This window comes from Kogia breviceps, chromosome 9, assembly GCF_026419965.1.
Source record: "Kogia breviceps isolate mKogBre1 chromosome 9, mKogBre1 haplotype 1, whole genome shotgun sequence".
In the NCBI taxonomy this organism is placed as follows: domain Eukaryota; kingdom Metazoa; phylum Chordata; class Mammalia; order Artiodactyla; family Physeteridae; genus Kogia; species Kogia breviceps.
Window position 1 is genome coordinate 68,605,178 of NC_081318.1, and position 12,869 is coordinate 68,618,046.

General features: G+C 34.3%; 1 protein-coding gene across 1 annotated transcript in view; it reads right to left on the reverse strand.

Moving 5' to 3' along the window:
- MEOX2 (mesenchyme homeobox 2) overlaps positions 1–12,869 on the reverse strand; it is a 64,356-nt gene that overhangs the window by 13,262 nt on the left and 38,225 nt on the right. Inside the window, exon 2 of the mRNA XM_059073961.2 lies at positions 2,206–2,378. Coding sequence (XP_058929944.1) covers positions 2,206–2,378 — 173 coding nt within the window. The remainder of the gene's footprint in view (positions 1–2,205; positions 2,379–12,869) is intronic.

A 12,869-nucleotide genomic window follows, 5' to 3' on the forward strand; every position in this document is an offset into this window, starting at 1 on the left:
TGTCCCAGGTGAGGCTGCCTACACCAACCAATTCTTAGTTACCCACCAGCTGACTACAGTTCCATGAGGGCTAGGTAAGGCCAGAAGCAGGCCAATTGAGCCCAGTCAAAATCTCTGATCTTCAAAATTTTGAGCAAATTAAATGTTGGTTATTATTTAAAGCCATTAAGACTTTTGAGTGGCTTGTTACACAGCAAAGGCTAAGTGATACAAATTTTAAAGGGACTCTTTTTAAAAAACAAAGATTAAAATTGTGCGTGTGCATGTATATAGTGTGTGTGGGGGTATGTATATATATGTACATAAGTTTTTCACATAATGGCTTCTGATTCTTTTGCAAGAATGGCAAGCCAGTTAGGAAAAAAGAAGTAATACCCCAAATACCTTCAAAATTCCCAAACCAAATTTACAGAATTTCTCCGAAAAAGACATTATTCTTAGCCAAAGTGAGACCTCTGCACTATGATCAGATAATGACAGGTAACCATAGGACATTCCGAGAAAAGAAAGCACAGATCTTGACTTTTCTCTACACTAAACACAGTAATGCATCCCATATTTCTGTAGATTACAAGCAAACCCTAGTTTCTTATTTCCTTTATGTATCATTTAAAATATTGTTTCATTTCCTAGAATTCACTGTCTCTATACAAAAACATTAATGTATAATTCCACCCTCCTTTTTTTCTGTTTCCAGTTAAACAAAAATAAAAGCAAAAAAACAGATGTCTGACGATGTAGATTTTGGATCCTACTTTCCAGCATGCCAAATGTTGCACACTTATGGAGAGAACTTTGTATGTGAAGTTCAAGGGAAGGAAAATGTTGTGCTCCATAACTTCGGTACTAGTCGTAATATTTAATAAAATATAAACTGCCAATAAATAAAACCACATAAAAGTGTTCCTCTGTATATTTTCACTACCCAGAATTATCCTACTAAAACCTGAAATGCAGAAATTAACATAAGGAAAGCAGATGATTGAAGAAGTTGGATAAAATAACTTGCTCTCCTAAGACAGTATTCATCTGTCCACACCATGTTGATCTTTCTTTGCTTCCAGTGGGATCCCTGGAGGAGGTGCATACAGTGGAAGAGGAAATGAGACTCTACTCCTAAGAGTGCCAATCAAAACTGCACTGTCCATAAAGATGTTTGCATTTGCCTTTCAGGAATGTTTTCCTAAAGATTAGCAACTATTAACCATCAGTAGGGTAGATTCTCCTAGGGAAAATCAGAATCCATATAAGGAGTGCTCTGGGAACACGACTAGAGCAAATCATTTGCCATTCAATTAAAATACAAGAAAGGACCTAAAAAGTAATTAATTTAAAATATTATTTAGGTCTTATTAACTGGTGTCCACAGGTTACTAATGATTTCAAAGTGTTCTCTAAATGAGTGGGCACCAGAATTTTGAATTTTTGAGACCAATACAATTTCAAAAATATTTGAAGTAATGGGGTAGAAATGTTTACCAATTATCTATGTAGCCTTGCTCCCATAATTTCCCAGCTCCCTTGAATTTAAGTGGTACCATTGACTCTTTCCGGACATTAGAGTGTAAATGGAAGTGACATGGGTCATTTCCAGGTGAAAACATTTAAAGGTCAATGCATGAACCTCCAACGCTTTCTTACCTCCTGTGGTTACCAAGGACACCACATGTCAGGATGCCAGAGGGTCAGATTGGGTCCCTGAGTGATTATTTGGAGTGCTGGACTTGTAAAGTTAATATGGAGAGTGAACAAACAATGAACTTTTTTCTTATGTCACTGAGGTTTGGGGGTTAATGTGCAACATAAACCCTAACCTGAGCAATAGAGGAAACTAACATGGGACTGCCAACTTTCTATTATGCAAAATAAGGAGAGTTTAAAATATAAGCAAATAAAATTCCTCTCCATATGCCGTCATTATATAAAAGAAATAATGTTTTAAAATAAAAAAATATAAGAAAGGTACAATCACAGAACAAAGGATGATTCCTCAAACTGAATAAACGCAGTTTTCTATAAAACATGGCTATCTTATTATTTCTTAATTTTGTCATTTTGCTGGGCAAAAGCTTCATCATGAAAGAGAATATCTGTCTTTCCAATGATATTTAAGAACCACAGATCTAGATATTTCAAAAATGGCGGGAGAAGACTGTTGACCCAAAGCAATTAAAAGTATCATATAATCTCAATATCCGACATTACCTGTCTTTCAGTGAGATCCAGATTCACTGCTATCTCATATCGCCTCAGTCTGGTCAGATAATTATGATGGGCAAATTCTGCTTCAAGTTCTCTGATTTGCTCTTTGGTAAAAGCTGTTCTTTCCTTCCTGGGTTTGCTATTGACTTCTGACTTGTAATTTCCTTCCTGGGAGTCTGAAAATAAAAGAGAGAATTAGAATTAGTTCATTCATTTAAACATGTTCAATCATATCATTCATACCAGAAACATTTACTGAGTAACTACTTTTTCAGGTAGCGTTAGACATGGTAAAAATAGAGAGAGACCAAAGACAGTAAGACTTATCTCAACAGGGTGAGATAAATTTCTTTTTTTCCCAGGGTGCCCCCAAGTGACTCACAACCTAATTGGGGAAGTGTCTAGTTTTCTTCGTTTGAAATAGGAACAAAAGACTTAACTGCTCTTAACATGTTGTTATAATAACAAGATAAAACAAAGCCCCTCTAGAAAACAATTTTATATCTGAAACTATTCAGATATAAAATTTCTTTTAATAAGTTTTTCAACATAAATTCTTGAGGTCTAAGTATGACTAAACAGAGTGATCCTAAGAAAGAGTGGTGACTCAGTATGTGACTATCTGAGCAATTCAAATATCTAGCAACTGGACCATAAAAGTCAGTTCAAGCTCAGAGTAAGCATATGTAAGTGTGTGTGTGTGTGTGTGTGTGTGTGTGTGTGTGTATGTGTGTGTGTATTGGTTTTTAAATTTCAATTTAAATGCAGTCTCCTTGAAGGGAATAGCAATGCTCTTCTTTTATTTTGAGTAATACTTAGTGCAATGTGGAATCTATAAATACAATTTTGTTCATTTAACTCAAAATGTGAACAGAGTTTTAAATGTTTTTTCCCTACATATGAGATAAACATAAGATGCACAACACCTAAAATTAGGTACCCAAACACCAAATCTTATAATGCCCTGTAGAAAAAAATCATAATTTACAGCAAGCATATCATGCCATCTTTTCTTCTAAGAGTTCAAGACATAATTAACATAGAATTATTTTACTTATCTTCATAATATCCCTGAGATGTAGGTTAGAAGACATTCTTAATATACTGAAGAACAGAACGTGTGTCTATAATGGAAAAAAAAATCTACATATAAAAAGTAATAGATAATCATACCAGCTCTAATAATTCATGTCAAATTTACCTCAGTGAAATATCAGCATAATCAAGATAAAGTGGCATGTCTGTACTCTCTCAAAAATTATTTCAGTTTTCTAATTATTTTTGAGCCTGTACACACAAATAGTGATGCCTTTACCAGGTAGTGATACAATGAACTCTTCTATGAAGCCAAATGAGAGAAATGATATAGGAAAAATGACAGTCAATCAGATTACGAAGTGTGACTTTTTTTTAATTGACAAATATAGTATGGTACAGCTTTATGAAGGACCTTTTAAGGTGGTATTTGTTTCTTCATCCAGTGATGCTTAAATATGCTATGTATAAGATATTGGTTTTTTAGTGTTCTTTTCCTTTCTGTCTGGCTGGGGGAAGTCTAACTAAAGTCAAGAGGGGTCTGCATAATGGAAATCCGCCAGACAAGGTGCTCTAATGTAAACAGTTTTGATTTGATTCTTACCAGAATCTACGCTGGCCAAATGTAAAGTTTTCTAGGTCTAGTAGCAGCAGTGGCAATAGGTATGCATCAAAATTTTGGCATACTTGGCCATTAATTTCCTGTGAGGGATCACAGGGCATGTTTCACTGACTGGCGCACTGGCACTGTCATAAATTCTTTAGAATTCACAGACCACATTTCTGGGCTTGTCACATAGCCCCGTGTTGACTGCCTCCCCAACTTGACAGGGCAGTCAGGGCTTTATTCAGTGCAAAAAGTCGTTTGTGATATGTTAGACACAGGCTGACTGTATCTGATTGTAAGCCACTGGGACCAGATGAGTTACAGATTAGAAGATGTGTGAGTTCTCAGCTGGGCTGTGTTTACACCATGTGAACTTACCTGGATCTAAGTGGAACCTGCATTATCCACTTTTTGAAGCCACAGATTTGCCAACCTCCACATTTTTGGTGCATTTTGCTATTCTGGTATTATGCGAACAAAACTTTCCAATGATTGATTTCTTTTTTTTTTTTTTTTAACTTTTCCATCAGCTGTACTGGCAGAGGCAAACTCAGTCACAGCCCAGAATATTCAGATAAGTCCCTCTCACAAGGACTCTTGTTCTCACGTGAATCAAAAGTATATTTTTGCCAGTTTGGAGCCATGTTTAGTCTGAAATCTGTGGCTGATTATTCTTTATGTGGGGACAATGCTCTTTTCCCTTCAGTAATGCAACTCTGGAAACTGAAAGCAAAGCCAGGGCATTTTTTCTCATAAGCAATTCAATTGGAATGATTCATGGTTAACACATTCCCTTATATAAGCATGAATGAACAAATTCACATTGAGGAAAGCCTACTAAGTTGTATTTATTTTTGAAACCAATTTCTTTTAACTTTCGCAGTATTCAGCAGTACTTCAAAAATGCCACAGACACACACAAACATACAAAACTTGGGCCAGTTCTTGGAAGAAGGGTTGCATGCAGTGGATCTATATGCATGCCCACTGAAACTAGAAATATACAAGAGAAGGTTTATACATCCAGTGACTGAATTTGAACAAAATTCTGGCTATAATTCAACATTTATATCCAAAAGCAACTTACCAAGTGCCTGAATTCCAAACCAAAGTAGCTCACAAAGTGAAATCCAGTGATTAAAATTATGTGACTTGTGCACACTTACAATAAGCACAAATGGAACAATTATATTGTAATTAACATGACAAAGAGTGGGTATGTGCTTCTTGATTTCATTACCTAAAAAAGAATGTCAATGTAGCTGAGGTAGCACCAATGTCAATTATGTGGACACTTTTATCCTTGGATCTGTGATTCTCCTGTGGTTTCCACCCATGATGCTCCCACTTTTTTTTTCCTGTGAAAAACATGCTCCTTGGGATTGCATTTCTGGACTTATATTTTCTATAATCTTGGATTTTAAACATTTTTTGACTTTTTTCCCCTGTATTTTGCAAAGTCCTTCGCTTGCTGACCCTGAAGCTTCTACTACTATCACCTGACTAGCTTTTTTTTGGTGGAAAAGGGGTGAGAGCCTTGGACGAGGCTTTTGGCAAATTGCACATTAGCTTCCATCTGTTTCCCAGCTGTTTCAACTGAGGCAAAACTCCCTCCGTTTTCTTCAACCTCCCATATCCTATGCCAAATGGTAGGTGTTGAAGGGGGAGTCTGGAAACTGCCCTCCTTTCTTGCCTACAACCGCAAACAAAATGTCACCATCTGTACAGTACATTGCAATGTAAAATAGTACAATTGTTGTTTCTCGTCTCAGATACTTTAATGCACATGTGGGTGCACTCTCACACTCCCTCACGGCTTGGAGGAAATGTTGACTTATGTGTTCAGGTATAGTTGGCAGTCCCAGTTCCCTAACCTTTTGCTCCCTGGGACTATGCTAATGGAAGAAGTCTGCAATACTTCCGTGGAGGATAAAAATTGCCCTCCAAGGATCGTTTGTGTCTAGTATTTAGAACTTCTCCACATGTGACTTTTTATTTCCCCTAGTGCAAGAGGATGCCAAAAGATAATAATGTTTTACTGACGACAAGTAATGTGAGGGCTTGGTCTGTTCACTAGTGGCACAGAATATCTTTTAGCAAAAGAGAAATAATAAAGTATGATTGAGTATATTTTTGGCTACTCTGAGTAAACTTATTAACTTGTTTAAATGAAGAACATAATTTACCAATGTCTGTAAAATATCAAAATGTAAAGGAAGGTCTCCATAGCTTAGACTAAAATGAATATTTATTTCATATTCTGAAGAAAAAAATGAATACTAAGCCACAGTCTATTCTAGTGCTTTGCAACTTCTTGTATTAACGTTCTGTAAGCTATTCAAAATGAGAGATATTCTGTTATTATTAACAAAGCTCCACAAATAGTAGATATAGGAAGCTAATAATTATATTTATATAGTCATAGAGATAGTGGATAGATGTAGGGTAATTTATAGAATAATCCTATTGATGCTAGTAATTTTCACATTTAAATGGGAAATTGCCTTCCTTATGGGAAACTTATCCAACTTGCTACTCCAGCTTCTTAATGAGTGGGCATTTCAGCCTTTCCAGATTTTTTTTTTTTTTTCAGAGTAAATAATCTTCCCCAGGAGTTCTTAAATCCTCTAGGTGATCCACTCTCCAGATTTGAGAACTACAATCATAGTGAGCTACTATTACTAATGAATGTGGCTATTATACACTGCGGTATGTAAGGGAAAAAAAGGATTGAAAACTACTATGCTAAATCTAGAATAGAAATTAGCATTGAAAATATCCACTGTTTCTTATACCATTGATGGGAAAAAGGTAGAGCTACTATAACAGTTTCTCTTACAAAGCAAACCCAAATTTCAAAGACCAAAAACAAAAAAGAAATTTCCATTTTTAGTAACAGTTTAGTAATAGTTGTATTCAACATGCAAAAGTCATTCTATGGGCTGGACTAGTGATTATCAATTGGTGAATGTACTCTTTTACCATCCAGCCTCCCTCTTCACTGCCTCCTTGATTACTCATGGGATTGTCTAGTATGCTTTCAGGAATGAAATAAGTCAGATAAATCTCACATTAGTGAAACTGAAGATATATTTATTTTTATTACATTTGTGTTGCCAATTGTATGTTTTGAACAAATGATTTATAAAGGATACCCAATTCATTTCTGTTAAAGGCATTTAGGTTCTTACTTGGTGGGAGATATTGAAAGATTAACTGTGCAGAGCTAAAACTTTTATGTAATAGAATAGTTACTATTATGTCAGAGTAAATTTTAGTTTACAGATTTGACTTTTTCCCAGTACACTTGGGCATAATTTTATACAACTAATTCTTAAAGTCAGAAAAATCAAAATTCAGTGTACATGACTGTGTCAGTATTTAGCAGTAGCTACCTACATAAGCAAATATTATAATTGGTAACATTACAGAATCATACCACACAATGTAATTACATAGAGGAAAAGAGTATGAATACTTGAGATACTTTATAAAATCTATGTATTTTTAGGTCACATTTTAGAATGAGAGCGAAAGAGAGAGACATAATAGCACAAGATTGTTCTTAAATTAGTACCAATTTAATAACTTGGTATGAATCTGGATATAAATAATTTAAAAACAAATACCTCAGAATATACATAAAAATAAAATATTTGGGTCTCTTAAAGTCACCCACACCTTATACATAGATGCTTCCCCACAGTAGGTAATAATCTTACCTTGGCATTGCATTGCATTCCTAGGATAAACTGGCAAATAATATAACAAAGTCCTTCTCTTTGCCTCCTCCCTCCTCTATAATTTTAAGATGATAGCAGTTATAGGAATTTTAGCCAATTTAAAGTAGATACGGGCATTTTAACAATATTAATTCTTCCAATCCAGGGGTACAGGGTATCTTTCCATTTTTTGTATCTTCTTCACTTTCTTTCATCAATGTCTTATAGTTTTTAATGTATAGGTCTTTCACCTCTTTGGTTAAATTTACTCCTAGGTATTGATATTTTCTTCTTTTTGATGATATTGTAAATGAGATTGTTTTCTTGAGTTATCTTTCTGATAGTTCATTTCTAGTGTATAGAAATGCAACAGATTTTTGCATATTAATTTTGTGTCCTGCAACTTTACTGAATTCATTTATTATTTCTAACAGTTTTTTTGGTAGCGTATTTAGGGTTTTCTATATTTAGTATTATGTCAACTGCAAATAGTGATGGTTTTTACTTCTTTCTTTCCAATTTATGTCTTTTACTGCTTTTTCTTTCCTAACTGCTGTGGCTTAGACTTCCAATACTATGTTGAATAAAAGTGGCAATAATGGACATCCCTGTCTTGTTCCTGATCATAGAGGAAAAGCTTTCAGCCTTTTACCATTGAGTATAATATTAGCTGTAGCTTTGTCATACATGGCCTTTATTATGTTGAGATGCATTTCCTTTCTACCACTTTGCTGAGAGGTTATTTTTTAACCATAAATGGAAGCTGAATTTTGTCAAATGCTTTTTTTGCATCTATTGAGATGATCATATGATTTTTATCTTTCATTTTGACAATGTGGCCTATCACGTTGATTGATGTGCAAATGTTAAACCATCCTTGAAAAATTCCACTTGATCATATTAATGTATTGTTAATACATTAATGTATCATTAGATTTGGTTTGCTAATACTTAATGTATTGTTAGATTTGGTTTGCTAATATTTTGTTGGGAATTTTTGTATCTATGTTCATCAGCAATATTGGCCTGTAATTTTATGTGTGTATGTTGTTCTTGTTTGGTTTTGGTATCAGGGTAATGCTGACCTCATAAAATAAGTTTGGAAGTGTTTCCTCTTCCTCAATTTTTTGAAAGACTTTGAGAAGGATAGATATTAACTCTTCTTTAAATGTTTGGTAGAATTTGCCAGTGAAACATCTGGTCCTGGATTTTGTTTGCTGGGAGGTTTTTGATTAATGATTCAATCTTCTTATTAGTAATCAGTATGTTCATATTTAATACTGTTAAAATGTCCATACTATCCTAAGCAATATACAGATTCAATGTAATCCTTATAAAAATTCCAATGCATTTTTAACAGAACTAGAACAAATAATTCTAAAATTTGTATGGAACAACAAAAGACCCCAAATAGCCAAAAACAATCTTAAGAAAGAAGAACAAAGCTGAAAATATCACCCTCCTTGATTTTAAACTATATTACAAAGCTATAGTAACCAAAACAATATGGTATTAGCATAAAAAACAGACATAGAGATCATTGGAACAGAAGAGAGAGCCCAGAAATAAATCCACCATATATGGTTAACGAATTTACAACAAAGGAGGTAAGAATATACAATGGAGAAAGGACAGCTTCTTCAATAAATGGTGTTGGGAAATCTGGACAGCTGTATGCAAAAGTAAGAAACTGAACCACTATCTTACACTGTATACAGAAATTAATGCAAAATGGATTAAACACTTGAATGTAAAACCTGAAACCATAAAATTCCTAGAAGAAAACATAAGCATTAAGCCCCCTGACATTGGTCTTAACAATTTCTTTTTTATATGACTCCAAAGTCAAAGGAAAAAAAGCAAAAATAAACAAATGGGATTATATCCAACTAAAAAGCTTCTATACAGTGATGTAAGCCATCAAAAAAATGAAAAGGCAACCTAGTAAATGGGAGAAGATATTTGAAAATCATATTTCCAATTAGGGGTTAATGTCTAAAATATATAAAGAACTTATACAACTCAATAACAAAAAAAGGCACTTGAAAAGATGCTCAACATCACTAATCATTAGGGAAATGTAAATCAAAACCACAATGAGATATAATCTCACATCTGTCAGAATGGCTATTAACAAAAAGACAACAAATAACAGTGTAACAAATAACAGTGTTGGTGAGGATGTGAAGAAATGGGAACCTTCATGCACTGTTTGATGGGAATGTAAGTTGGTACAGCCACTATGGAAAAACAGTATGGAGGTTCTTCCAAAACTTAAAAATAGATCTACCATATGATCTAACAATTCCACCACTGAGTATCTCTCCAAAGAAAATTTAAAAACTAATTCAAAAACATATACACATCTTCACTGCAGCATTATTTGCAATAGTCAAGATATGGAAATAACATAAATGTTCATGGATGAATGAATGGATAAAAAAATTGTGGTGTACATACATATACAATAGAATATTACTCAGTTGTAAAAAAGAATGATGTCTTACCATTTATGACAAAATGGATGGACCTTGAGGGTATTATGCTAAGTGAAATAAGTCAGAGAAAGACAAATACTACAAGATTTCACTTATATGTGGAATCTAAAAAGCAAAACAAAACAAACAAACAAAACAAAATAACACCCAGGCTCAGAGATACAGAGAACAGATTGATGTTTGCAGAGGGAAGTTGGGGGCCTGGGGGGCCATGATATGGGTGAAGGAGATCAAGAAGTACAAATTTCTGGTTATAAAATAAATAAATCATGGGAATGTAAAGTATAGTATGGGGAATAGAGTCAATAATATCGTATTAATGTTGTATGGTTACAAATGGTAACTAGACTTATTGCGGTGATCATTCCACAATATATACAAATGCTGAATCACTATGTTTTACACCTGAAACTGCTATAATATTGTATGTCAGTTTTCCTCAATAAAAATATATGTAATAAAAATTATCAAAATAAAATAGGTACCTAAGCAATAACTCATTTCAATTCTGTACTTTTTGTGCCCATCAATATATGAATATAGTTTTACCTTACAGCTTCTTCTCGATGGAGTCCCTTTGTTTTTAAATAATGAAACGTGAACAGTTGATTTGTTTTTAATTCATTACCTTGGTGTTTTTATTATTTATTTACTATGTAGTTCTTTCTGATAGTAAGAGGCCAACTAAATTTTTCTTCTTTTGTGACAGAAATACAAAGTGAAATGACAAAGAACTAAGAAATTTTGATGAAGTTAATATCATGATTGATGTACAATTCAAATATATTTAATAAAAACAGTATTTTTGCTAAAAATTGAAAAAGAAGCCAAAGACACATAAAATGGAAATATAGTGCAACTTAACTTGAGTCAAATTTAGCACAGATTTAGTTCTCACTACCAAATTCAAAGTATTTAACACAAAAACAAAATCAACACATATCTTCAGGGTAAACGTAAATGTCTCCAATCTTGCTACACCACTTCTAGGCTCAGAAACTCATTACAGAAGACTAGAATTGACTTTGTGCCTCTAGCTATATCCCAGGAAAAGGGTATGCAACAGAACAAGGCACATGTACCTGCTTGGATTGTGCCTGATAGCAAAGGCTTTCACAAGGATCATCATTTCCACCTCCAATGGGACCAGGAACCCCTAGAGAAGAGCTTTTGACATACAGCATTCCATTATATTTTCCCTGATCACATTAGTTTAAAAGTGCACCTCTCCTCTGGAATCCCATGAAATGGTCATATTTCCTTTTTACAATGCTTACCATATTCTGCCACTGTATGGATACTTTACTTCCCCTACTAGAACATAAATGTTTGATGTCAACTATTGTTCTCATTTATTCAGTAATTGGGGATGAATACGGGCATTGATATTTACATTTTAATACACACATAAGCAATAGTCAAGGACATGAAGAGGATGCAAACCTCTAATCCATTTCTCATTCACCTTCTATTCAGCTCTATGTCAGCAAACGGCATGGGGTTACATGGTGTTACAGTGTCCCTGAGAGAATGAGGAGGGAAAGAAACTCTTTCAGAAATCAAGGATCTACGTCACTTGGCAATGGCCAGAAGAATCGTGACATTTCTAATTTACATCTGTCAACAGGTCAAAAGGGACTGAGATCCCTTTCGACTTCAGACAGCACCATATAGCTTTTGCGGTGAGGCCTTAGAAAATTCAGCACCAATTCTGCTAACAGCTTGATAAATTCCATGGACATGGAAGAGCCGAGCTTCCATAGGTTTCTTTTATATACTGGAAGACAAGTCTACGTTTTCTAAGAGTGTGGGGGCTTGCATTTATGCCATTGTTCTCAGCCTTTTTTGGCAATTCACCATACATATTTTTTGGCAAGTGACTTTAATATATTTTTATAGCAGTAACTCTTATAAATTACTGAGCTTTTCATTTATTTCATGTCTGCTTTGCTTCTCTGGATTCTAGACTTTAGGTAATTTAATATTAAGAAATTTGCCTTATTCATGTTCATATTCCCAATGCTAAGCACCTAACTCTGAATCTGTTCTGGATCTTTGATTTCCATGCTGTGGTCATGAGTTATGATTTCAGTGACAATCCTAAGGGGCTTTCTTCTGTTATAAAAATTTGAATGACCTTCAGCTTAAAAAAAGAGCATCACTCAATATTGCTTTGTATTAACTTTTCAAACCACACATCTTTCATATAATTGATGGCAGATGGAGACAGGTCCATATTCTATCTGAATATGGAGACATATTCAGATAGAAAAGTGCCAAAGCAGTGTCACGATTATAAAATTTAAAACCCAAGAGATTAAATGTTATATTAAGTGAAGGAACTGATTATACATAGTTCATAATTCCCACCCTCAGCACTATTGACATTTTGGACTGGATAATTCTTATTACATTTATATGCAGTGAAATATGAGCATATTCAAGATAAATGGGTGATGGCTGTCCTGAGCATTGTCAGATATTTAGCAGCATCCCTGGCTTCTAAGACTCACTAGATGCCTGCAGCAACTCCCATCTCCACTTCAGTGTTGTCAGATACTACACAGGACTTCCATTTCAATTTAAAATCCAGATAAGCAATGAACAGCATTTTAGTTAAGTATACCCCAAATATTGCATGGGACATACTTATATTAAAAATATTGATCTTTGATCGAAAATTCAAATTTAACTTGGAATTGTGTATTTATATTGGTGAAATCTGGCAACCTTACCCCAGTCGTGACACTCAAAATGTCTCCAATTGTTTTCAGTGCCCCCAAGGGGCAAAATTACTCCCAGTTG